Source organism: Theropithecus gelada, chromosome 16, assembly GCF_003255815.1.
Source record: "Theropithecus gelada isolate Dixy chromosome 16, Tgel_1.0, whole genome shotgun sequence".
In the NCBI taxonomy this organism is placed as follows: Eukaryota; Metazoa; Chordata; class Mammalia; order Primates; family Cercopithecidae; genus Theropithecus; species Theropithecus gelada.
Window position 1 is genome coordinate 30,167,058 of NC_037684.1, and position 26,311 is coordinate 30,193,368.

The 26,311-nt window shown below is 55.2% G+C and overlaps 1 protein-coding gene across 1 annotated transcript; it reads right to left on the reverse strand.

Annotated features, from left to right (window-relative positions):
* Nucleotides 1–4,250: 4,250 nt before the first annotated feature.
* On the reverse strand, nt 4,251–25,759 carry KCNH4 (potassium voltage-gated channel subfamily H member 4). Its single transcript, XM_025363094.1, has 16 exons — nt 25,684–25,759; nt 23,631–23,864; nt 23,170–23,316; nt 22,939–23,066; nt 20,906–21,149; nt 20,424–20,581; nt 16,609–16,816; nt 14,929–15,123; nt 14,301–14,500; nt 10,441–10,690; nt 9,594–9,838; nt 8,570–8,608; nt 8,047–8,399; nt 7,679–7,785; nt 6,385–6,458; nt 4,251–4,646 (listed from the first exon to the last, which is right to left on the reverse strand). The coding sequence occupies exons 1-16, from the start codon at nt 25,757–25,759 to the stop codon at nt 4,251–4,253; spliced, it is 3,054 nt and encodes a 1,017-aa protein (XP_025218879.1).
* Between the last annotated feature and the right edge of the window lie 552 nt (nt 25,760–26,311).

The window sequence follows — 26,311 nt, forward strand, 5'->3', positions numbered from 1 at the left end:
GCCTGAGTCACTGCGCCCAGCCTATGGCCGGGAACTTTTTAAGGCCAAGCCTGCCACCCGGTCACCGCCGGTTCCGGACGCCCCGAGGGAAGGCGGGTGGTGGAGCGTTGGAAGAAGGCAGAGGACTGTGTGTGCAGAATTGGGAAAGAAGAAACATGGTGCGAATGAATATGCATGCGAGGCCTCAGTCCTTTGAACTTGCCGATCTGGAGAAGCCCCTGTCTGCACTTTCCGGCCAAGTCAGCTTGGGAAGCCCGATTGCTGGGGGCGTCTGTGATGGGGAAGGCGATGAAAGCGCTGTAGGAAGGGTTCTCTACAGGATGCTGGGTGAGATCAAACGGAGAGCTTCTGCCACCACCTCCTACTTGGTGCAGGGGGCCGGCACAAAGACCATCTCTGCCTCTGCCTTCCCCTGCTCCCAGCCAGGGTCAGCTCTTCTCTCTGACACGGAATACAGAGCTGGACAATCTCTGCCTGGGCCCTCTCCATCCGCAAATAAAGACTAGAACTACCCCCACTCTGCACCCCCCCATATGGATCAGGAATATTTGTTTCTTCTACTCGTCTCAATATGGATGGGGCCCGCTCCTGATTCCTCCCACCCTTACCTCTCAACACAGACCAGTACCTCCTGTTCTTTTGCATCTCACCCTCCAGGGACACTACGGAAAACCTGTGTGGAATCAAAGCTCACCAGGGACAGCTGTGGCCATTGTGCCTCTAACACTGGCCAACACCAGGCATATCTTGGAGCCTCAGCTGGAGAATTTACCTGCCTTGGACAACCTGCCACAAAACTGTGCCCACATCTAGTTCCATCTAGTCACCAGGGCGTCTCTTTCTTACATCCGTAACACACAAGACCCCCTTCCACGCCAGTGATCATGAGAAGTGAAAAGGAAGAGGGAAGAGAGGGCTTGTTGGGAGGACAGAGGGGATGGGGCAGAGAGGGATTCCTAGCAGGTTCTGGCTGGTGACAAGCTCTTCCCCCAGCCCCCTTGCCATACCCAGCTCTTGAACAGTTCCTTATATGGGAGGGATGGGTAGTCCCCTGGGCCCACCTTTCCAAGGCTGGAGGTGGGCCAAAGTCAGGACTCTATCCTTTCCACATACTGTGTGTGTATATGGCTGTGACTGGTGTGCAGGGGAGAGAAGCGGGTATAATAGGCCCATAGTGACTAATTAAGTTTTTCCCTCATCCCTGGGGCCCCTGGTGGTGTGAATGTGGTGCCAAGTAGATTGGCTGGTGCCTCTGCCCTTCCTAAAGATAGCAACAGGGCTCTGGGGTGCAGCGGGGGTGAGGGTGGGGAATGATTGCTGTGTTGGCTCCTCCAAAGCCCTGGGGCTCTCAGACTAACCCCCAGAAACACCCAGAGCCAACAACTACAAAAATAAAGAGTTTATTTCCTATCCAAAAGTGAGCCCAGGGTGGTGGGTGGTAGAGGAGAGCTGGAGACCTGGGTGAGTTTTGGAGCAGTCCAGGCCCTGAGTGAGACCATGTTGTAATGGGGGAGAACAGGCTTGGCAGCGGTCTGGGGTCAGGGGAAGGATAGGGAGTGCTGTTGGGATTTTTGAGTTGCTAGCAGCGCAAGAGACCACCTTGAGAGACAGCCTGCAGAGAGACAGAAACAGAGATGTTGACAGACCCACGCCTAGGAGTAGAAGCAGACATTACTGGGCCCAAAAAGCACCTGTTGGGCACAGGGACCTGGGAACACACTGTTAGGTAAGGCACGGGTTGCAAACTCAACCCTTGGGCTCCACCCCTGACATTCCAAATTGGGTGAGGCCCAGCAATCTGCTTTTTATTTTTTTATTTTTTTGAGCCTCCGCGCCTGGCAGAATCTGCATTTTAATAGGATCTCAGGTAGTTCTGATGAACTCAAGTTTTGGGAACTCAAATACCCACAGAGACCAGACAAAAATTTCAAACAAGGGAAGCTAGCCGGGTGTCGGGAGATGATCAAGAAACGTGTGACAGCGAAGCAGAGTGCAGAGCAGATCCCATGTAAAGAGGACAGTGGCCACCCAGCCCCAGCTGATTGCCAATTATTGCCAGATGGAATGTTGGCCCATGGTAGCCAGATGTCCTGAGGTTTTTTTGTTTGTTTGTTTGAGACAAGGTCTCACTCTGTCACCCAGGCTGGAGTGCAGTGGTGTGATCACTGCTCACTGCAGCTTCAACCTCCTGGGCTCAGGTGATCCTCCCACCTCAGCCTCCAGAGTAGCTGGGATCATAGGCACACACCACTACACCTGGCTAATCTTTTTATTTTTATAGAGATGGGTTGGGGGGGGGTGTCTTGCTATGTTCCCCACGCTGGTCTTGAACTCGTGGGTTCAAGTCATCCCCCCACCTCAGCTTCTGGAGTAGCTGGAACCACAGGCACTCACCACTACACCTGGCTTTTATTTATTTATTTATTTATTTTTGAGGCGGAGTTTCACTCTTGTTGCCCAGACTTGAGTGCAATGGCACGATCTCGGCTCACTGCAACCTCCGCCTCCTGGGTTCAAGGGATTCTCCTGTCTCAGCCTCCCGAGTAGCTGGGATTACAGACATGCACCACCATGCCCAGCTAATTTTTGTATTTTCAGTAGAGACGGGGTTTCTGCATGTTGGCCAGGCTGGTCTCAAACTCCCGACCTCAGGTGATCTGCCCGCCTTGGCCTCCCAAAAGTGCGGGGATTACAGGCATGAGCCACCACGCTGAGCCTACACCTGGCTAATTTTAAAAATACTTTTTTAGGCTGGGCATGGTGGCTCACACTTGTAATCCCAGCACTTTGGGAGGCTGAGGTGGGCGGATCATGAGGTCAGGAGGTCGAGACCATCCTGGCTAACACAGTGAAACCCCGTCTCTACTAAAAATACAAAAAATTAGCCGGGTGTGGTGGCGGGCGCCTATAGTCCCAGCCACTTGGGAGGCTGAGGAAGGAGAATGGCATGAACCCGGGAGGCGGAGCTTGAAGTAAGCTGAGATTGTGCCACTGCACTCCAGCCTGGGCGACAGAGCGAGACTCCGTCTGAAAAAAAAAACAAACATATATATATATCTCTTTATAGAGATCGGGTCTCATTATGTTGCTAAGGCAGATCTCAAACTCATGGGCTCAGGCGATCCTCCCACCTTGGCCTCCCAAAGGACTGGGATTACAGGCATGAGCCACTGTGCCCAGTCCTACTTTTTTTAAGAGAAACTGGAATATCTGTAGTCCTGTATAATCTCTTTTTTTTTTTTTTTTTTTTTTTTTTTTGAGACATTGTCTCGCTCTGTCGCCTAGGCTGGAGTGCAGTGGTGCGATCTTGGCTCACTGCAACCTCCGCCTCCTGGGTTCAAGTGATTCTCCTGCCTCAGCCTCCCGAGTAGCTGGGATTACAGGTGTCCACTACCACGCCCGGCTAATTTTGTATTTTTAGTAGAGATGGGGTTTCTGCATGTTGGTCAGGCTGGTCTTGAACTCCCGACCTCAGGTGATCCGCCCACCTCAGCCACCCAAAGTGCTAGGATTATAGGTGTGAGCCACCGCACCCGGCCCTATCTCATTTTTAATATTGGAACTAGCTCATATTTTGAAAATAATGCTGTGAGAGCCAAAGAGCACATATCTGGAGCCATCCGTTTGTTTCCTGTGTGGGCTGTGGGATGAGGTGAGCCTCTCCAGCCTGGGCTCATGGTGGGCGGCCTAAGAAATCGTGGGTTGCTCAAATTCCAAGCAGCATCTCAAACCTACCCCTCTCTAGGTAACATTGCTCTTAAGGTCTTCAGCAGAGACCCAGGGGCTGAGACAGAAGACCTCACAATATCACTAAGCTATCTTCAGGCAAAATCCTGCAACCTGTCTCTTGCTATAGACGCTAAGATCCTGCCTGGTCTTGCCTTCATGTCCTAGGCTGGAGCTGGCTCCCTTGCCCATCCCCTCTGCTCCCCCATCTCTACCTGCCTCCAGGTCCTGGGGAGAAAGTAGGATCTCATCTGCCCAGCCCAATGGGCACTGCGGTTCATCTCATGCCTGCTGGGTTCCACAGCCCTCAGGTGGCTCCCCTCACAGAGGGGGAAGTTGGGGAAGGCTTGGAAAAGGGAATAGCGTCGGAGGTAACCACGCTTGGTTAAAAAGTCCAGAAATCCAGAGCCAACCAGGCCAGCTGGTGGCTGCTGACCCCAAGGCAGGAAGCCAAGGGGCCCAGGTCCTCCCTGAGTGGTGAGTGGCAATGCCCACCCCAGACAGGCCTGGGCCCTGGGCCAGGGTCAGTGGAACGTGTCTGACCTGGACTGGAAACTGTGCCTCATGAGGCTTGGGGTTGGGGGTGAGGCCTCTGGCACTGGAGAGGGTCCCAGAGGGTCAGGCTCTGAGGGGTAGGGGGGCAATATGGAAGGTCTCAAGTCCAGGGGCGCAGTCCCTGTCTCCATGGTCCCCACACTGGCTGGGCAGTGAACTTCAGCAAGCGTAGTATCCTGGAGGGTGGGTGATGGTCTGGACGCACAAGGAGAGAGGCCTGGTGGCCTCAGCTGTGGACAAGGAGGGTCTGGGGTCCAAGCGGAGCCTGCTGGGTGGCCTGGCGGACCCAGCCTGGCCTGCAGCAGGGCCATGATGTGCCGCAGCTCCCGGCTAAGCTGAGACACCTCCTGATTGAGACGAGAGATCTGTTGAAAACACATTGAGTTGTTTCACAGGCGCCACAGTAATAACCAGGTGCACCCCCCTCTCCAGTTTACAAAGCTCCTTCACAGTCACTTTCTGCTCATGGCCACCCTGGGAGAAAGGCAGGATGAGGGTTATTTTTGCCCAGATGGAAAATGCCCCAGTCTCTTTCCAGAAAGGATTTGGGGCAGCAGATATTGTATTCTTCCCCTACACACACACATGCGTGAGCTTTCCCAAGATGTGGAAAAATGTGCTCAAAGAGGCCACACATCTGTGAAGTGACAGCCTTATTCTCAGCTGATCCTATCGCAGGCTCAAGGGTCTCTATCTGTGCTTTTCAAACTTCAGTGAGTATAGAATCAACTTTTTAAAATGCACATTTCTGGGCCCCACCCCAGACATTCCCAATCCTAAGAGGCCCAGAAATCTGCACTCAATAGGTTGTCAGGTAGTTCTTTTTTTTTCTTTTCTTTTTTTTTTTTTTTTTTGAGATGGAGGTTCACTCTGTTGCCCAGGCTGGAGTGCACTGGCACGATCTCGGCTCACTGCAACCTCCGTCTCCCAGGTTCAAGCGATTCTCCTGCCTCAGCCCCCCGAGTAGCTGGGACTATAGGCATGTGCCACCTCACCCGGCTAATTTTTTGTATTTTTAGTAGAAACGGGGTTTCACCGTGTTAGCCAGGATGGTCTTGATCTCCTGACCTCGTGATCCAACCACCTCAACCTCCCAAAGTGCTGGGATTACAGGCGTGAGCCACCCCACCCGGCCTATCAGGTAGTTCTGATAGATACTTGTTTGGGAACCACTGGCCTAGAACTGAAGGATGCCCGAGGCCTTGAGTGGACTTGCCCTCAAGCTTGCTGAACAAGCACCAGCCCCGCCCAGGCCCCAGGGCCTGAACCAGCCCAGGCGCCGCCCCTCTGGGATGCCCCATGTTTATCAGAACACAGGGAAAGCCAGTTCCCAGGGACTGGGCCTGGTTGCTCTGTGGTGACAACTCTGAGATCCCTTGGGGAGGAGGCAGAGGCTGCGCCTCAGCATGTAGGATCTAGGTTCTTCCTGGACAGGATTCAGACGTCTAGATCCAGGTCCCCCAGGCCTGAAGGCCTCTCAGCCTCCCTGTCCCCTGCCCCCGCATCTGCTTACACTCATTCCCCACTGCTGGGGTAAGGGAAAGAGGTGGGGCCTGGGCAAGAGAGAGTCCCACAGTAGTGGAGGGAGAAGAGATCCTCTTATCAGGCTGGGAAACCTGAGCCAGTCGGGGAGGAAGGGAACCAACTGGTACCGAGTGCCTATGACATGCCAGGGACTGGACCAGGCACATTTGCACTCTCATTGCATCCTCAAAACTCTGGGAAGCACATATTACTATTTCCCCATTTTCGATGAGGAAGTTTAAGTTCAGAGCAGCTGTGGGACTTGCCCAAGGTCATCTAGCTAGCATGAATTTTTTTTTTTTTTCTGAGACAGAGTCTTGCCCTGTCGCCCAGGCTGGAGTGCAATGGTGCGATTTTGGTTCACTGCAAACTCCGCTTCCCAGGTTCAAGCGATTCTCCTGCCTCAGCCTCCCAAGTAGCTGGGACTACAGGCATCTGGCTAATTTTTGTATTTTTAGTAGAGACAGGGTTTCATCATGTTGGCCAGGCTGGTCCCAAACTCCTGACCTCAAGTGAGCCACTGCGTCGGGCCTGAAATGCTGTTATATCAGGCGCATCTCTGAGCCAACCCCAACCCACCTCCTGGTTCAGCCGGCAAACCTTTTCCTTCACCTCCTCAGCCTCACTGGCCAATTCTGGGCTGGGCCTGGTCCCTGCAGGGTGAAGGGATGCAGGTGAGTTCATGGAGCATTAATACCTGAGCCTATAACTTGGGCTGGAACCCTCCTGTCATTGGGCAGGCGAAGAGCAGGGGGAGAAAAAGCTCTAGGGTCTGTGAGATGGGAAACCTAAACTCCTTAGCCTGGTTTTGAGGCCCCTGTGTAACTCTCCAGTCTCATCCCGCGCCTCGTCCTATCTTGGTACGGAGCTTCTCTGTGGTGTCTAAACACAACATCCTCTGGTTTTCATGCCTTTCAAAAGCTGTTTTTTGGTTTTTTTTTTTGTCTGAGATGGAGTCTCACTCTGTTGCCCAGGGTGGAGTGCAGTGGTGTGCTGTCAGCTCACTGCAACCTCTGTCTCCCAGGTTCAAGCGATTCTCCTGCCTCAGCCTTCCGAGGAACTGGGATTACAGGTGTGCACCACCACACCTGACTAATTTTTGTATTTTCTTTTTTTTTTTTTTTTTTGAGACGGAGTCTCGCTCTGTCGCCCAGGCTGGAGTGCAGTGGCCGGATCTCAGCTCACTGCAAGCTCCGCCTCCCGGGTTTACGCCATTCTCCTGCCTCAGCCTCCCGAGAAGCTGGGACTACAGGCGCCCGCCACCTCGCCTGGCTAGTTTTTTGTATTTTTAGTAGAGACGGGGTTTCACCATGTTAGCCAGGATGGTCTCGATCTCCTGACCTTGTGATCCGCCCGTCTCGGCCTCCCAAAGTGCTGGGATTACAGGCTTGAGCCACCGCGCCCGGCCAGATTTTTGTATTTTCAGTAGAGATGGGGTTTCGCCATATTGGCCAGGCTGGTCTCGAACTCCTGACCTCAGGTGATCCACCCTCATCAGCCTCCCAAAGTGCCAGGATTACAGGCATGAGCCACCATGCCCAGCTCAATAACCGTTTTGCTCCATCCTTCAAGATCCCACCCTTTAAGCAGCAACCCAAGCATCCCCTCCTCTAGAAGGAAGTCCAGTGGGCACCTTCCTCTTCTACCAGAGTCCAGTTCTTGTCTGTCATGGTATTTAGCATCTGGAATTGTTTATCTGTATACAGAGGTGTCTCCCTGCTAGACTCACTCCAAGAGCATGGGCCAGGTCTGTTTTATCTCTGTATTCCCAGGATGGCACCTGGTACATGGTAGGCCCCTACTACATATGGGATGGATGGACAGGTGGATGGGCAGATGGATGACGGGGTTGAAGTCCACTGTTGGCCCTTACCTGTAGGGGGCACCTGGGAGCGGGGCCTTGGCGGCTCAGGCCTCCTGCTGAACCGGAATGAAGGGGCCTCAGCTGTGCTGCCAGAGTCCTCAATGCCATCCACTATCCTGGGGACAGGGTAGTGCTCATCAGCACCATGGGGTGAGGGTAAGGGCCAGAGCAGAGCAGACAGAGGGGAACTGGGGGCAGCAGTGCCAGGGGGCGGAGCAAGAGCGGCGGTCAAAGTGGGTTGGGGTTGCAGGCTGTGGTTGGAAGGGTGCGGTGGGCACACGGGCAGAGACAGGATGAAGCACTGTTTGGATAGAGCCCAGAGAAGGTTCTGGAAGCCAGTAGGGGTTTGGGGAAGGGAGGGGAGGCTAGCATCTCACCGGGGACTGAGGTCCGGAGGTCCAAAGGTTCCCAGTGGGGGAATGAGAAGCTGAGGGGGCTTCCAGGCAGCAGAGCACCTGGGGGGGCTGTGAGGGGAGGCGCTGTGGCCCTGGCCAGCCAGGGCAGGGGACAGGGACGGGGATAAGGAAGGAGAGGAGACAAGGGCTGAGAATGGGGGCAGCTCCTCGCCCAAAAGGCTGACCAGGGAGCCCCGAGGCCGTGCTGGACTGAGGTTGGGCAGCAGGAGGGGCCGTCGGGGCCTGGGACCACCCCCAGGCTCCGCGCCACTCTCGGCCTCTGTGATGGATGGCAGCGTCTTGTCTGAGGAGGAGCCGAGGCTTTCTGAGCGGGGCTGCGGGCAGAGGGGGCAGCTGATGTCGCACGACAGTGACCACAGACCCCTTCATTAAGTAAGAGCCTTCACCGGCGGATGCAGCTCCCCATCCATGGAAAGGAGGACGCTGCTCCCCATCTCACCCTCTCCCCAGGGCAATTCAACCCCACCCAGGAAGTGGGTGTTACCTGGGAGAGGCGAGGGGATCGGGAAAAGCGGCTGAGGCCCTGTGGAGACATAGGAGAGTTCAAGCCGACTCCCGCCTCCCCGCGGCCAGAGCGCAGCCCCTCCCTGTCCCACCCAACAGTGTTATGGGGTTGAGAATGTGGGGTCTTTTGTGGAGCTGAGTCAGAAACTACAACTCTAACTCAAACAAACACTGCATAGCAAAGTGAGACTGAAAAGCAGCAAAAGACCAAGGCCCAAAGTGTAATGTACAGGCCTGGCCCAGAGCCTAAAACACAGTGGACTCAGGAGACATTTGGTGAGAGAAGAAGGGGAAGTCCCAGGCGATGATGCACCGTCCAGAGAGGGGCTTGAAAGAGGAGCACATGAGGTGGTTGTTTCTAAAGGCAGGGTCGTGGCTGGGCATGGTGGCTTACGCCTGTAATCCCAGCACTTTGGGAGGGTGAGGCGGGCAGATCACCTGAGGTCAGGAGTTTGAGACCAGCCTGGCCAACATGGCGAAACCCTGTCTCTACTAAAAATACAAAAATTAGTCAGGCATGGTGTGCACACCTGTAATCCCAGCTACTTGGGAGACTGAGGCAGGAGAATCACTTGAACCCAGGAGGCGGAGGTTGCAGTGAGCCAAGATCGTACCTCTGCACTCCAGGCTGGGTGACAGAGCGAGACTGTCACACACACACACACACACACACACACACACACACACACACACAAAGAAGCAAAGGGAGGGTCCTTTGAAGGAGTCAGGAGTCTGGAGTGAGGCTGAGGGGTGGTCAGTGGAGATGGGGCAGTAGAGTTGGGAGTAGAAGGTGATGAGAGACGGCCAGGGGCCTGGGTGATGGCCAGTGTAGTGTCAGCAGGGTTGGAAGGTATGAAGCAGGTAAGGGGCAATGGAGTAGGGTGCCTGGGCTTCAGGCATGATGTTTTTAGGGTGGAGGGAGGCTCATGGGACTCTCAGGCTGGGGAGGTCTGCTTTGGAGGAAGGGACTCTGGAAGGATGGCGGCCATCAGGGGTGTACATACACTGGTGTCAGAGCCCTGGCGCAGGTTGAAGGTGAGGTCCCGGGGCAGGCCAGCCCGGAAGGCAGCCCCATACTCAGGATAGAGCCTCAGGACCTCAGCCAGCCCTTGGCTGCTCAGCTGCTGCAGGCCACAGTAGGTCAGAGCTTTCACATCAGCACTGGTCTTCAGCACGAAGCTTGGGTCTGCTCCCAACCCAGCCTCCTGCCCCGGCTCAGGGATATCTGCTCCAATCAGGTCCCCCTTCCCTGTAGGTAAGGGATGGGGACAGTCAGCTGGGGCAGTGGGAACAAAAGGATATCAGCTGGAGGTGCTCAGTGGATTTGAGGGGTGGTCAGTGTGTTTGAAGGACGGTTGATGGTGGGCCAGTCAATGGGACTGGTGGAAATAACCAATGGAATTGGGAAAAGGTCAGTGGAGAATGACTGGTGAGGTTGGGAGACAGTCAGTGGGAGTGAGTAGGGCCAGAGGAATGATCGATGTAATTGGGTGATAAAAATCACAATGGCCGGAGGGATCAGGTCAGTTAGAGGGTAAAAGTGACTGGAGTTTAGGGTCAATGGGGTTGGGAAGTGGAACAATGGGAAAGGATCAGTTGAGCTGGGGGACAGTCACTGGGAGGGGTTGATGGGTTGAGGGATGCCTAAGGGGATTAGGGGATAATCAGAGGGGAATTGTCAAAAGGGAATGGTCATAGGGTGAAGGGACCAAGAGAGTATTCCTCAGCAGGAACTGTAGGTATCCACAAGGAGTATCCCATTCCCTAGAATCCTGGCCACTCCCAAGTCCTCGGCAGCGGGGAGTTGGGGGTGGTTCCGGGGTAGGTAATCAGGGGTGACGGGGTCCTTACCCAGGATGGCCAGCACCATGTTGTCTCGGAGCACCTCAAGTGAGCCGGAGCAGACATAGTAGTGTGCCTGCAGGGCATCCCCACGGCGCAACAGGTACTCGCCCGGAGCGCAGAACGAGGTCTTGATGTGCAGAGATAGGGCCCGCAGGCAGCCCCTGCTGGCTGCCCCGAACAGCGGCAGCTGCAAGATCTCCCGATTCAGGTGCATAGCAATGTCAGCTCTCAGCTCGTCTGGGAAGTCACGCAGTAACTGCATAAGGGGCATAGGTCATTCTGGCCATCCCCCTGCAGCTACTACTTGAGTCTACAAATGTGCTGAGCTGTCTTCAAAGAGAGAATTCCTCTTGCCCTTGCTTTGAAGTCACCCATTCCAGACCTTCAGTACAACCTCTGTGTCTAACGTCAATTTTGCTTGCTGCGTGAACCTTGAAACCCAATTTCAGGGGCAGAGACCAGGTCTTCTCCCATCAGTTCCCCGCTATGGCTACATAGCAGTCACTTAACCCCATCATTCAGGAGCTGTCTCTTGGGGGTCAGCCTTCAACTGGGAGTCAGGAGACCAGGAGTCAGCTTGGCTCCTAAGTCCCTGTGGACCTTGGGCAACCCATTTCCGCTCGCTGGGCCTCAAGATCCCAGTTTGTATCTCAGTCTGTAAAATGCAGAGTTGTTATTAGACCTTGGGCACTACCAATGACCTCTTAGGGCCACATTCCATGTTCACATCCTCATATGGAGCCCCTTGGCCACCCTGGCTTGTTGAACTCTCCCCTCAGCCCCCCTGGGCTCCCGTGAGGGGCTTCCTCCCGGTTCCTCCCACCTCTCCCATTGCTCACTTCCTCATTTCCTCCCAGGCTCCTCTTCCTCAGCCAACACCCCAGACTCTCACTTTCCACACTCTTCCTGCATCATGGCAACTGGCCCCATGGCTTCCCCACTACGTGATTGTCCTGAGCCCTAACTCTGAGTCCAGACCTGATTTCTTTTTTCTTTTTTCTTTCTTTTTTTTTTTTTTTGAGATGGAGTCTTGCTTTGTCACCCAGGCTGGAGTGCAGTGGCCGGATCTCGGCTCACTGCAAGCTCCGCCTCCCGGGTTTATGCCATTCTCCTGCCTCAGCCTACGGAGTAGCTAGGACTACAGGCGCCTGCCACCTCGCCCGGCTAGTTTTTTTGTGTTTTTTTTTAGTAGAGACGGGGTTTCACCGTGTTAGCCAGGATGGTCTCGATCTCCTGACCTCGTGATCCGCCCATCTCGGCCTCCCAAAGTGCTGCGATTACAGGCGTGAGCCACCGCGCCCGGCCTTTTCTTTTTTTTTGAGGCAGAGTCTCGCTCTGTTACCCAGGCTGGAGTGCAATGGCATGATCTCAGCTCACTGCAACCTCGGCCTCCCAGATTCAAGTGATTCTCCTGCCTCAGTCTTCTGAATAGGTGGGATTACAAGTGTGCACCACCACATCCAGCTAATTTTGTATTTTTAGTAGAGACAGGGTTTCACAGTGTTGGCCAGGCTGGTCTCAAACTCCCAGCCTCAGATGATCTGCCCACCTCAGCCTTCCAAAGTGCTGGGATTACAGGCTTGAGCACTGCACCCAGCCAAGAGCTGATTCCCATCCACCTACTGGGCAACCTCCCTCTGGACCTCCCCCAGGCACCATACCCTCCTCCTGGTCTGACCCGGGACTCTCACCTTCATCCCAAAGCCCCATCTTCCTCCTGTTACGCCTCCATCCCCACCCTTGGCCTAAGCCAGAAATCTGGGAGTCTGCAACTCTGAGCTCTTCTGCAACCAGCAGGAGATCACATCCCACAGATCCCATTCTCAGAGATACCTCACCAATCCATTCCCTCTGAGATCCCCACACCACTCCCCAGTGTAAACATTACGCAGGATAACATCTAAATTCCAGGCCATCCCTGAGCTGGGCCTGCTGCCTCCCAGCCCATGTCGTGCCCTCCTGCCCTGCCTTCTCCCTCTGCAGCACTCACATGCCTGTTCCTGCAGGCTTACGGAGCCGCTTTCAGTTTCCTAAAGCACCCACTCTGCTCTTTTGTGCCATCACTTCTGGACCTGTGTCCCTATGACCCTTTCTACCAGGGATGGCCTTCCTATAGCAGGCTGATTTCCTTCTTGTCCTCTGTGATGTCCCTTCTTCTGTGCCACCTTCCTTGACTCCTCCCCGCCCAGGCACAACGAGGACCCAACGTCACCAACATCCCTCCTTTACAGCCCCATTCACCGCCACACTCTGTTCATCTGTCTGCCTCCCTCACCATTCTGGGTCTCCCTGAGGGCCAGGGCTGAGTGTCATCATCTCTAAGCTCCCTGTGCCCAGCACCAAGGCTGGCCCAAAGCAGGCACTCAGGAAATGTTGGCAGAAGGGAGAGTGGCATCAGCTGGGCCCTGAGCTCTTTCACTCCCATATTCAAATGCAAAGAAACAAGAATTTGGCCGGCTGTGGTGGTGCACGCCTGTAATCCCAGCAAATTGGGAGGCTGAAGCAGGCGTATCAAGACGTCAAGGGCTCAAGACAAGCCTGACCAACATGGTGAAACCCCATATCTACTAAAAATACAAAAATCAGCCGAGTGTGGTGGCAGTTGCCTGTAATCCCAGATTCTCAGGAAGCTGAGGAAGGAGAATTCCTTGAACCTGGGAGGCAGAGGTTGCAGTGAGCCGAGATCACGCCACTGCACTCCAGCCTGGGCAACAGAGCAAGACTCCTTCTCAAAAAAAGAAAAAAAAAAAAAGAAACAAGAATTTGTATTTTGGGTGAGTGTGTGCCCTTGTGAACAATACCTCACCCCTGGGGCCCTGTTTGCCTCCGTTTTATTTTATTTATTTATTTTTTATTTTTACTTTTATTTATTATTATTATTACTATTTTTGAGACGGAGTCTGGCTCTATCGCCCAGGCCGGATCTTGGCTCACTGCAAGCTCCGCCTCCCGGGTTCACGTCATTCTCCTACCTCAGCCTCCCGAGTGCCGGGACTACAGGCTCCCGCCACCATGCCCGGCTGATTTTTTGCATTTTTAGTAGAGACGCGGTTTCACCGTGTTAGCCAGGATGGTCTCGATCTCTTGACCTCGTGATCCACCCACCTCGGCCTCCCAAAGTGCTGGGATTACAGGCATGAGCCACCGCACCTGGCTATTTTTTATTTATATATATATATTTTTAGACAGAGTCTCACTCTGTCGCCCAAACTGGAGTGCAGTGGTGCAATCTCGGCTTACTGCAAGCTCCGCCTCCCGGGGTCACGCCATTCTTCTGCCTCAGCCTCCTGAGTAGCTGGGACTACAGGTACATGCCGCCATGCCCGGCTAATTTTTTGTATTTTTAGTAGAGACGGTTTCACCGTGTTAGCCAGGATGGCCTTGATCTCCTGACCTTGTGATCCGCCCACCTCGGCCTCCCAAAGTGCTGGGATTACAGGCGTGAGCCACCGCGCCCGGCGCCTCCATTTTATTTTATTTTATTTTTTTGAGACAGAGTCTAGCTCTGTCACCCAGGCTGGAGTTCACTGGCATGATCTTGGCTCACTGCAGCCTCTGCCTCCCTGGTTCAAGTGATTCTCGTGCCTCAGCCTCCCGAGTAGCTGGGATTACAGGTGTGCACCACCACAGCTGATTAATTTTCATATTTTTAGCAGACAGGGTTTCACCCTGTTGCCCAGGCTGGTCTTCAACTCCTGACCTCAAGTGACCCACCTGCCTCAGCCTCCCAAAATGCTGGGATTACAGGTGTGAGCCGCCACACTCGGCCTGCCTCCATTTTAAGCCAGAGGGGCAGCGACCCCTTCCCCACGCCACTGCAGGGCCACGCGGAGGGTGAGGGCAAGACGGGAGACCCTGCGCACTACCTCGTTGGCGTCGATGCCGCTGTTGACGGCCCACGTGGTCTGGAAGTATTCGAGCATGCGCTGCTTGAGCGGCCGCGGCAGGCGGTGCACACTGATGAAGTCCTTGAGGTCCTTCATGCGGCTGTGGTAGAGCGAGCGGCGCGAGTACATGCGCTGGATGATGGCTGTCACGTTCCCGAACACCACAGCGTGCATCAGGGCTGGAGCAGCAACAGCGGGCTGGTCAGGACTGGCCACCCTCTGGCCACCTCCCCAGCTTCCAAACCCACCCTGTCCTGGCCAAGAGCCAGTGGGCTCCTGTGTGCCTACTAGGTGCCAGGCACTAGACTAGGGATGGGGAATAGGGAGTGGTCCAGAGATGGGTAACACCCCATGCTCCTCTCAGGCCTCCCCATCATTAGGTCATGAACCTGGGTTTCCCATCCCTGTTGCAAGAGGCCACGCCTGGTTGTGGCATCCCCAGGGCCAGCACATAGTGGGCACTCAGGAAACGTCCATGAATGAATGCGTGACTGTCTGGACTTGGGTAGACACCTCGAGCAGATGCCTTGCCCTCTCTGGGCCTCAGTTTCCCCGTGCACGCTGGGCTTCGCAGGGCCCCACTGAGGCGTGGCAGGTCTGGCCTCACCGCCTATGAGCATCGTGCAGATGGAGAAGATCTTCTCGGCGTCGGTGTTGGCACACACGTTGCCAAAGCCTACGCTGGTAAGGCTGCTTAGAGTGAAGTACAGTGCCGCAATGTAGGCGCTGCGCCGCGATGGGCCGCCCACTGAGCCATTGACGTAGGGCACCTCCAGACGCTTGCCCAGCTCGTGCAACCAGCCTGCAGGGTGGACGGATGCAGGGAGCCCTGGCTGTGCCAGCGGTGGAGAACCAGGGTTCCCTGAGCCACCTGTGCTTGACCTTCGGCAAGTATTTATACACAGGTTGGCACAGGAACTGTGGGGAACGGTCTGGGCCTGTGCCTCCCCATGGTGCACTGGTTACAGTTGCAGTCCAAGGCCGCCAACTCACTATACTGCTGACTGTTCAAAGGCTCCTGAAACTTACTAATAGTTTATTGTGCACCTGCTGTATACAAAGTGTTGGGGAATTGACCCAGCCAAACACTCTCCCTGCCCTGGTGGAACCTATAGCCTGGAGGGGAAAGAGACATGACATAAATCATTACAGGTGGGGGGTGAGCTCCTGGAAGGAAAGTATTGTATAGGGTGTGTTAGGAATCCTAATAGGTTAGGGAAAGCCAACCCACTGGCAGCTGGGGGGTTCTGGACATGGTGCCTGGAAGGCATGCTCCTTAGGATGGGGCATTTTGATTGAGACACATGGAACCAAAGGAACATTGGTTCCAAGTGAGGCAGGGAACAGAAAATCCATCTAGGTGGAGAGGGAAGACAAAAGAGGGAGGATGCCAGAGAGGAAAACAATATGTTCCAGGCCCAGCGTGAGAAAGCAGTACGTCCTGGGTCCAGGGGAGAGGCTGGTGTGACTGCGGCGCAGGGAGCATGGGAGAACGGGAAGGCAGGTGGGGAGAGAGGGGACACAGGGCTGCCCAGGGTGTGCACTGAGTGTGGACTTCATTTGGAGGGCAGTGGGAAGCCACTGAAGGAATCCCAGCAGGAGTGTGGCAGGTCAACGTTGAATCCTAGAACCCATTTGGCTGTGGTGAGAAGAGTGGTTGTGGGAGGGACGAGAAGGGGGTTGGGAGATCAGCAGGGAGGCTATTGCACAGGCCTGGGTGAGAAAGGGAGGTGGAGTGGACTTGGAAGGGGAAGACAGGATGGAGAGAAAAGGTCAGATTCAAGGGACATTTGAGAGGTGGTATTGATGTGGTGGGCTAGGTGTGGGGTGAAGGAGCGGGAGGTGTCAGGGACCATGCCCAGGATCTGACAGGCCTTTCAGAGGGATTGCAAGGGCCTGGGGCTGTCTCCTGGCCCATGGCTATGAAGCCTGGAGAAGGAGGGATTAATGGGGGCAAAGATGCCAGGCTCTTTCAGGGACTTTTCACGTGCTGCTCCTTCTGCCTGAAACACACCCCTCCACCATCAGTGTTTCCTGCATTGTACTTTGATCATGATCACTGGTCTTGTTCCCCTGCTAAGCTGTGAGTTCCCCCCACCAGCCCCCCAAAACAGAGCCCTTGTCTGCAAATCAATATCCCCATGCTTGATCCAGAAATAGCTCAACGCATGTTTGTTGGATGGATAGAGGAATGTGGGATGAGGGGTGTGGGTACTGGTGGAGGCATCAGCTTGGGGATGGGACAGGTGGACAGGTGGTCTGTGAAAGTCTGGGGTCGGTGGCTCACCAATGTCCCAGAGCAGCGGGTCATTGGCCTCCATCTCCCGGCGCCCGATGACGTACCAGATGCAGGCCATCCAGTGGGCAAGGAGCGCAAAGACCGACATGAGCAGCGTGAGCACCACAGCACTGCACTGAGAGTACCGCTCCAGCTTCTGCAGCAGCCGCAGCAGCCGCAGCAGCCGCACTGTCTTCAGCAGGTGCACCAGCGAGGTCTGCGGGAGGGTGGCGGGGGAGGCTGTCAGCAGGCATACCTCCTCCGAGCCCTCAGTCCCCTCCCAGGGCCTTCCCACCAGATACCCTGGAGCCAGCGGAGGCCGCAACAGGAAAGACATCATTGCCGTCCTGAGAAAGTGGCCAGAGAATGCAGCAGGAAGGGAATAATAACAATAAAACAAACAGTGGCTAACGCTTAGTAATTATTTTCTTTTTTTTTCTTTTCTTTTTCTTTCTTTCTCTCTCTTTTTTTTTTTTTTTTTTTTTTTGAGACAGAGTCTCACTCTGTAGCCAGGCTGGAGTGCAGTGGCGCCATTTCAGCTCACTGCAACCTCTGTCTTCCGGGTTCAAGCAATTCAAGGCTGCCTCAGCCTCCCTCCCCAGCTAATTTTTGTATTTTTAGTAGAGATGGGGTTTCACTACATTGGCCAGGATGGTCTCGATCTCCTGACCCCGTGATCCACCCTCCTTGGCCTCCCAAAGTGCTGGGATTACAAGGGTGAGCCACTGTGCCTGGCCTTAGTAAGTACATTCTATATGCTTAGCCAGGCACTGTGCTAAGCATTTGTAATTCTTATTTAACAATACACACACATACACACACACACAAAATTATACCTTTAGTTCAATTATCATCATCATTCCCAATTTGCAGATGAATGAACTAAGGCTCAGAGAGGCTAATGACTTGTTCAAGGTCACAGACCAAAGACATGATAGAGCTGGCACTCAGGGTGGGCATCTGGGCTAATTGACACCACAGTCCACCTTGTGCTCTAGGGCCACTAAGCACTGGGAGATGGTAGGGGAGCCAGCCCTGGTCAGAGTCAGGGGATAGGCAATGGTCTCTGCAGAGCCCCAGTAGCGACGGCAGCAATTGTGATGAGGACCACCCTTCAAGACATGGAGAAGCATAGAGGAGTGGGGACAGGCAAGGACTTGAGGGCTGGGGGAGGTTTATGGACACTTCCTCTTGCGGATCAGCTGCAGATGAAGAGTCAAGCAGAAGAGTTGAGGGGGCAGGAGAGCAGGGACTGAGGGAGCCTGGGCTGTGCTAGGGGTTGACGGAGATAATGGTACCTCGTAAGTGTCCCATATTCACTAATATTACCCCAAGTACCATCTGCATTGTGGTTATCAATATTGATCAGCCCTTCAATCTTGGAGATGGGGAGGGCTTATCTTCTGGGTGGGAGCAGCATGGCAGCTAGGACTGGAAGCTCTGGGGCAGTGCCTGGGGAACCTGGAATGAAAGCCCCTCACTGCCCCTTCCTGGGCCTCCAGGAACAATTCCCATAGCCCTGGTCCTACACTGCTTCTGTACCATCTCGTGCAATTTTTCTCTAATTTTAGGTGAAGGAACTGGAAAGGAGGTGGCTCTGATTCCTCCACATGGACCCTCGCCAGGGTTTAATGCCTACCCCCAGCTCCCAGAGCACTTGACTGCAAGCTTGAGTTCTTCAGGGCTTCCCTCAGTCAACTGCCCTTGGGCCCTACTCTCTTGGGGATACTCCTCTCATTCTCCTTGGACTAGAATATCCAGGCCTGGCTCCTTCAAGTCTGCAGCTCTGCCAGTGCCTGCTCATCTTCTGTCTCTGTCCTACCTCTCTCTGGCCCCCAGTGGTATTCCTCATCTCTTCAGACCATCCACTCAGGGGCCCTGGTTACCTGGGAAGCAAGGTGGTATGTTGGAAAAAATACTAGACTGGAAGTTTAGAGAACTGATTCTTTCTTTTTTTTTTTTTTTTTTTTTTGAGACGGAGTCTCTGTCACCCAGGCTAGAGTCCAGCGGCGCGATCTCGGCTCACTGCAAGCTCCGCCTCCTGGGTTCACGCCATTCTCCTGCCTAAGCCTCCTGAGTGGCGAGGACTACAGGCACCCACCACCACGCCCAGCTAATTTTTTGTATTTTTAGTGGAGACGGGGCTTCACCGTGTTAGCCAGGATGGTCTCGATCTCCTGACCTCATAATCCGCCCGCCTCGGCCTCCCAAAGTGCTGGGATTACAGGCGTGATCCACTGCGTCCGGCCAAGCTAGAGTGCAGTGGAGCTATCTGGGCTCACTGCAACCTCTGCCTCTGGGACTCAAGCGATTCTTATGCCTCAGCCTCCCGAGTGGCTGGGACTACAGGTACACGCCACCACATCTGGCTAATTTTTTGTGTTTTAGTAGAGACAGGGTTTCACCTGTTGTCCAGGGTGGAGAGACCTGGTTCTAATCTCCTGCCTGCCCCTGCTAGCTATGTGACCTTCAGCAAGTCACTGAACCTCTCTGAGCCTCTGCACCTACCTCTGAAAAAGGATAAGGATCTGCCCTGAAGGGTCCCTGTGGGGCTCCCATGTGATGATGTGTGTGCAAGAATGTAGTGAACTGTAACGTGCTCCCAAAGGGACCTGAGAGGAGGGGCAGGGGGCTCTCTGCAGTCTCCCACCCCCCAGCTGATGGTGCCTAGTGGGCATAGAGGGGTGGGCGCACTCCTGGGGAGGGGTGGGGAGATCTTCTCAGAATGGTCAGAGCCTCGAGGCAGACGTACACACATGCACGTGTGTGGGAGCGCGCACACACGTGTGCACAGCCAGGAGAGGAGGCCCACAGCCCGTTGGCGGCTAGTTAAATTCGGCTGCGTGTAGGTGGTTTCCTGCTATAGCTGAGTGCAGGGAGAGAGCACACAAGGAAACTGCTCCCCACTTCCCCACCCCACACCCAAGGGGGCCTGGGGACACAGGGTAGCACTGCCCCACCCCGGACTTGAGAAGACCTACTATCTGCTGGCTGGGGCTACAGATGACCACTCAGGGCACCTCCAGAGTGTCCCCAGGGATCTGTGAGGACTCAGGTCCTGGCATTCTTTGCCTTTGAATTCACCCACAGCCTCTACCTTCTTGTCTAGGTTTACTATGCTCCCCCAAATGCTTGCTGTCCTCATCTCCTGCCAGCTAAATCCTACTCACCCTTTAAGGTCTAGCTATACTCCCGCCTCCCTCAGGAAACCTTCCCAGACCCCTCCAGCCTCTGCCCAGCAAGTACGCTTTTGCTTCCCAGGTGCTGGCCAGACTTCAGATCATTTTAACACACACTCATGTTCCAGCCTGGAACTCCAAGGTCAGCCCAAACCCTCAGTAGCATACCCGGGCCCCATCTTCCACCCCCATTCACCTCTTCTGTCCCTGCTGTGCTCTGCAGTATTCCTGCCCCCTCACCAGTTTAGTTGTTTAGAGGCTGAATCCTTGTTCCCTTTCCCCACAGTGGCCATGCCCCACACAGTGCTTTGCAGACAGCTAAATGCTCATCAGTTGTTTGTTAAATAAAAAAGTGAAAAGTACCACTCATTTGGCATCAGACCAATGCCGCCTTGGTAGCCATAGTTAGCTTTTCATTTGTCTCAGCTTCCCTCAAAGATTGTGAGCTGAGCTCCCCAGGATCATAGACCCTCCGGGATCCTCCCGGTACCTAGCGCACGGCTATGCCCAGAGCAGGTGCCTGATAAATATCTGCAGATGGATTGATGGGAAGGGGCATATCTGGGTTTGGGATCAGTCCCTTCCTCGAAGATGCTGTGCTGAAGTTGGGAGGTTGGACTGGATGGTGGGATGGAGGTCACTCACCACGGTGATGTTGAAGACGTAAAGCAGATCAAAGGGCAGAGCAGCAATAAGATCGACGAAGAACCAGGTGGCCAGGTAGTGGAGGCCAATGGAACGAGGAGCAGAGATTACCTGGCCAGACTGGGACACATAGGTGGTGCGGAAGTTCAGGATGATATCTGGAGGTGCAAGAGGCTATTACTGGGGGGCCTTGGCCAAGGGATCAAGAAACCAAAAAAAGCTGGGAACAAGCTTTGGAGACCCAGACTGGAGGAGGAGGCAGGCATGGAGAGATAGATTGGGCTTCTGGCTGGTCCTTAGGGAAGACAGGTCACAAGGCTGAAGGCTGCAGGAAGCAGGACACATGGGCCATTGGGACTTAAAGATGCAGGAAGGGAGGGGCTCTGAATGCCTGGGTCATGCGGGCCCCAGGAGTGGGTGAGGCTTGGCCAAGTGGATTCCCCCAGCCAACCCGCCAGGGTGGGTGAGGCAGAGGCTCTGACCCAGGATGAAGAGCATCTCCACGGCGATGTCGCTGACAAGGGTGTGTCGCGAAGTGATGGGGGTGTCATCGTCACCCGAGAAACAGACGTTGTAGGGGACGGTGACCGCAACGTAGAAGGTAGCAAGGAGGATAAGGCCGTCCCAGATGGCCTTGGGGACGCTGTAGTGGAGGAGGAGGCAGCGAGACCCCCCCACGGAGGCCACCTTGTACTCGGGCACTGATGGCTTTGGCTCAAACACGTTCTAAGGGGAGAGGGGTGGCGATTGGGGACACTTGAGGGAAAGAGGAGCCAAGATGGAGGGTGGGAAAGGCAGGGGATGGGGAAAGGGGACAGGTGGACACTGCAAAGGCACTTTCGACCATGAATGAAAGGAGATAGAAGGCCAGGAGAGGGGCATAGAGGCTGATACCTGACATTCTCTTCTCCTGCCAAGTACTTCCCAGGCCCCCCTCCTTTCTTTCTTTTTTTTTTTTTTCTGAGATGGGGTCTTGCTCTTTGCCCAGGTTGGAGTGCAGTGGCGCAATCTCAGCTCACTGCAACCTCTGCCTCCCAGGTTCAAGCAATTCTCCTGCCACGGCCTCCTGAATAGCTGGGACTACAGAAGCATGCCACCACACCTGACTACTTTTTGTATTTTTAGTAGAGACGGGTTTTCGCCATGTTGGCCAGGCTGGTCTCAAACTCCTGATCTCAGGTGATCCACCCACCTCAGCCTCCCAAAGTGCTAGGATTACAGGCATGAGCCACTGTGCACGGCCCGAGGTCCCTGTTTGAACCAATCATGGCTTGTCAGGGGTATTTATAAGGCTTGACACTCACCCAACTTGATTTTAAACTTTTTAAGTTTAGAGACAAGGTCTCCCTCTGTGCCCAGGCTGGAGTGCAGTGGTACCATCATAACTTACTGCAGCCTTAAACTCCTGGGCTCAAGCGATCCTCCTGCCTCAGGCTCCAGAGTAGCTGGAGCCACAGGCATGCACTACCATAGCCAGATACTTTTTTTTTTTTTTTGAGACAGTTTCACTCTTGTTGCCCAGGCTGGAGTGCAATGGCGTGATCTCGGCTCACCGCAACCTCTGGCTCCCGGGTCCAAGTGATTCTCCTGCCTCAGCCTTCCGAGTAGCTGGGATTACAGGCATGTGCCACCACACCTGGCTAACTTTGTATTTTTAGTAGAGATGGGGTTTCTCCATGTTGGTCAGGCTGGTCTTGAACTCCTGACCTCAGGTGATCTGACTGCCTCAGGCTCCCAAAGTGCTGGGATTACAGGCGTCAGCCACTGTGCCTGGCCTCCAGATAATTTTTAATTTTTTTTTTTTTTAGAGAAGGGGTCTCACTATGTTGTCCAGGCTGGTCTAGAACTCCTGGCCTCAAGCAATCCTCCTGCCCTGGCCTCCCAAAGTGCTGGGATTACAAGCATGAGCCACTGTGCCTGGCCCAACACTCATCCTACTTGAGAAGAAGACTATGACAAATCGGCACACGCCCTAGCTTGAGGGATCACAAACTTCTCCCTTAAGTTCCTCTTGGATTCTGGGGGCCCAGTGGGGGCTGGGCATATCCCAGCAGGGAGCAGAGGCTGGCATAGCCCACCGCATTCCCTGTATCCCTAACAGAGGGTTGGGGACTCAACCCCCTGGCTTGGTCAGGATCCTAAGAGGTGGTACACAGGTCTAGATGCCAGACCTGCAATGAGGGCTTTCTCCCTAGAACTATAGCAGCTTGCGATTTCACCACCCATGGTATAACCCTATCATCCCCGGGCAGGTGAGGTCATTGCTGCTGGAGCAATGTTACATCATCAGAGCAAAGTAATGTCAATCACCTAAGGGAGTGAGGGAGTGAAGGATAGAAGGATGTGAGGGGAGGATATAGGATGGAGCAGAGAGTAGTGTATGGGAAATGGGTGGGCAGAGGAGCAAGCCAAGGAGGGACACCAGACAAACAGGGAAGCAGGGAGACAGTGGCAGGGGTGCCTCAGAATCAAGGCTGGAGGACTTGGGAGATGTTGGGTTGGGGGTGGGACTCACATTATTGGCCTTCATGCCTCCCTGGCCCCGGCGGCCAAAGTGGCCGGTCAGTCGGTGTAGGACAGTACGGCTCCGTCTTCTGGCAGACCGAAATTTCCAGGTGGCTCCCCTTCTACCAAGGGAGTTTTCTGTTGGGAAGAAAGGTGCAGAGATATGTTGGGGCACATCCCATGTGGCTGGGTGGGCGAGGGCTTCTGACCATTCACACTGCCCATCCAGACTTGCCGTTACCATGATTACTGTCCCTGCGGCCTCCTTGGGGGCCAAGTCCTGGGCTTCCACTCTGAGTGATATCCTTGAAGGAAAAGAGGAACAGCACGACCTCCCCCATCTCATTCTTGATGGGCATCATGTCCAGGAGGCACCAAAAGGCCGAGCCTGTAGGCATGGAGAGAGGGAGGGAGGAGCATGGGCAGCCCCGTGGCATGCCTTTCTCCTCATCCCCCTCATCCTCCTATACATAGTTAAGAGCTTGGCAAAGCAAGAGCCGAAAGGAACCTCAGAGATTCTGTCAGCCGTCTCTTTCATCTTTCAGATAGGGGAACCCAGGACCAGAGAGGTCAGGGATATGCGCCGTCACAGTCAGCTTGTGGCAGTGTGGGGACAAGCACTCAGACTCCTACTGTGCCCAGTGCCCTCTGGATAAGGCTAGAGGTCTAGGCAGGGCTGCAGGGTGGGGTGGGCCCCCTCACCATCCTTGCGGTAGAAGCAGATTTCAGTGCGGTGCTCCTGGTGGCCCTCCAGGGCTTTGTGCAGACGCTGCAGGGCTGGCTCACTGGTCTCTGGGCCATAGAGGAAACGGCAGCTGCAGGTCTTCTGCATGACTTCAGTGCGACCGTAGCCCGTGAGCTCGCAGAAGCCGTCAGAGCAGTAGACGATGGGAAAGCCCCGTGGGCCCTGTGCGTTGGCTAGCAGGAAGTTGCTGTCTGTGGGAAGAAGAGGTCAAGGTCAGGTCAAGGCTGGGAGGCGAGCTAGCTTCCAGGTGGACAGCACCTCCCTTAAGTTGGGGTTAGAAGTCACAGAGCCAGAAGCTTCCCAGGTCTCCATGTTGCTCCTGACCCCACTTTGGGATTTTCTGAATTGAGAATAGGAGAAGGTAGAGCAAAGAGACAAGAACTTAAGACAGGACTTAAGCAGGGTCTAATGGGGAGTTGGAGAAGGACCCCAGGAGGTCATGCCATCCACCCCCCTGCCTTCCAACTGGTGAGCGGTCACTGTAGAAGGCAGCATAGCATGGTGAGTAAGAGCCTGGGCTCCTGCAACCCTCCACTGCCACTTACTGACTGTGTGACTTTGGGCAAGTTGATGACCTCTTCTGTGCCTGAGCTTTCCTTATTTGCAAAGTTGGGTATCATAGGCCTTCCTCACATGGTCGTTGTGAGAGTTACATGAGCTAACTTGGGGAGAACAAGTCCTAGCACATAGTAAGTGCTACTCTGAGAAGGTGAAATTGTTCCCCCACATTCGCTCGGCTTTCTTCCTATTATAGAGTAAGCAGGGCAGAGTTTCTGATGACACCACACCCATTTTATTGATAGGAAACCAAAAGGCAGAGATTATCCAAACTCACAGATCTCCTTATTGTGGGGGCAGACAGTGATGAGTGGTGTCCTCTTTCCCTGCCTTCCAGGAAAGGTCCACTTTTTAGCATTCTTGTAGCTGCTTTCAGGGGAACTGCCCCAGTGCTCAAAGTCTAACGGGAGAGGGCATTGAGCATATAGCTCCAGCACCCTCCAGCAGCAGAACCCGAGCTGTCTTCCTCCAGCTCCAATGCGGGGGAGGCCAGGGGTCTCCTGTGGGCCATTCAGGGACAGAGACTCAGCTAAGAGATGGGGCCTGTGACACAACCAGTCCTGGTACTCTAGGAGGGATGACTGTCTGGGGGCAGGGAGGCTAATGGGGACACTGAAGGTGCCTGGGAGGCACTGGGCTCTGGGCACTGCCTCCTTCTTCCATCCCAGGGCCTGTTGCCCCGGTGATGGGCGCTATGGAAACAAGGGGGGGGGAAGCGGGTAGGGCCCCGCGGCTCAGTTTCCGCCCTCGAGTACCGCTCCCTCACCCTCCAGATCCCGGCCAGGGTTCCCGAGGGAATGGCAGGGTTGGGGGAGGTGAGGACGGGGAATCTCTGGGCTCCAGAGTGGGAAGAGGGAATGGCAGGAGAAGAGGCGGGGAAGGAGTGATGCGGCTGTCCAAGGTGCTGAACCTGAAACCCAAGCTGCGTTGGGCGAGCCGGGAGTTCCTACCATCGCACAGACCGCTCCCCTCCTCCTGCCTCACCCACCTTAGACACTGACGCCCCACGATTTGGGGGCGCGCTACGTCAATCCAAACTAGGTCCTGCTGAAGTCTGATCTTTTCTCCTTTTTTTCTGGAGGTAGTGGGAGCTGGAGTCCCCAGAACGCCCGGCCACTTTGTCCCACTTCTGTGTCTCGGATACCCCCATACACGCCCCCAGCACAGCTCTGCCCGAGAGTGGGCGGCTCCCAAGGCCCCTCCTCCGCTTTGCCGCACAAGGAGCCTCTTCTGCCTCTAGTCACACCCCCTAACCTTGGACCCCGTGCTCTCGGCCCTTTCCCCTCCTCCCCTCTCAGGGCACTCCCCGCCCTGTTCCTGCACCGCGGCTTTGGGAGTTCCTAGACCCTTAACTCTAGCCTCGGGTCTCACCACGTCCAGGAGACCCGAGACGGCCTCGAGGAGACTTGGCCCCCAGCTTGAACCCCAAGCCCCGACCTCCGTCCCACTCACGCGTTCCGTCAAAACGGGTGGCGATGGTGTCCAGGAAGGTGTTTTGCGGGGCCAGCAACCCCTTCATGACCGGCATGGCCCCGGGGCGTGGGTTCAAGGCGCGGCGCTGGGTAGCTTTCAGCGCGGCCGGGCCGGAGGGGGCACGCTGCCGGAGGGGCCGGGGCGCCCCATGCGCCCGCCTGCCTCCTCCCCTCCCTCTTACTGCCGCTGCCGCTGTGGCCGCCTCTGCTCCGAACCCCGTAGCTCTGGGCTCCGCTCAGCGCCGCTTCGGCCCCCCCCCACCTCCCCACGGGCCAGGTTCTTCCCCTCGGGTTCGGCCCGCACCCGCCACGTGGCCCCACACGGGGAGGGGCCGCTAGCGACACCTGCACCCCTCTGGGCAGCCCTCCTCCCAGAGGGGAGCGGCCCACGCGTGTCTCTCGGGGAGAGAATTCGGGGCACGCCCACCGGGAGGGGAGGCCTGAAATGATGGGCGGGTCTTGCATAACAGACTCGCCCTCTTCCAGGGTGGCCACGCCCCCACACGTGGTTCCCTGGCTGCTCCCTGTGGCTCCACCTCGCGGGTTTTCCCGCGCGCCGTCCACGCTAGGCTGGTGTCTGGTTCACAGTGCCGCCTGCTGGAGTTGAG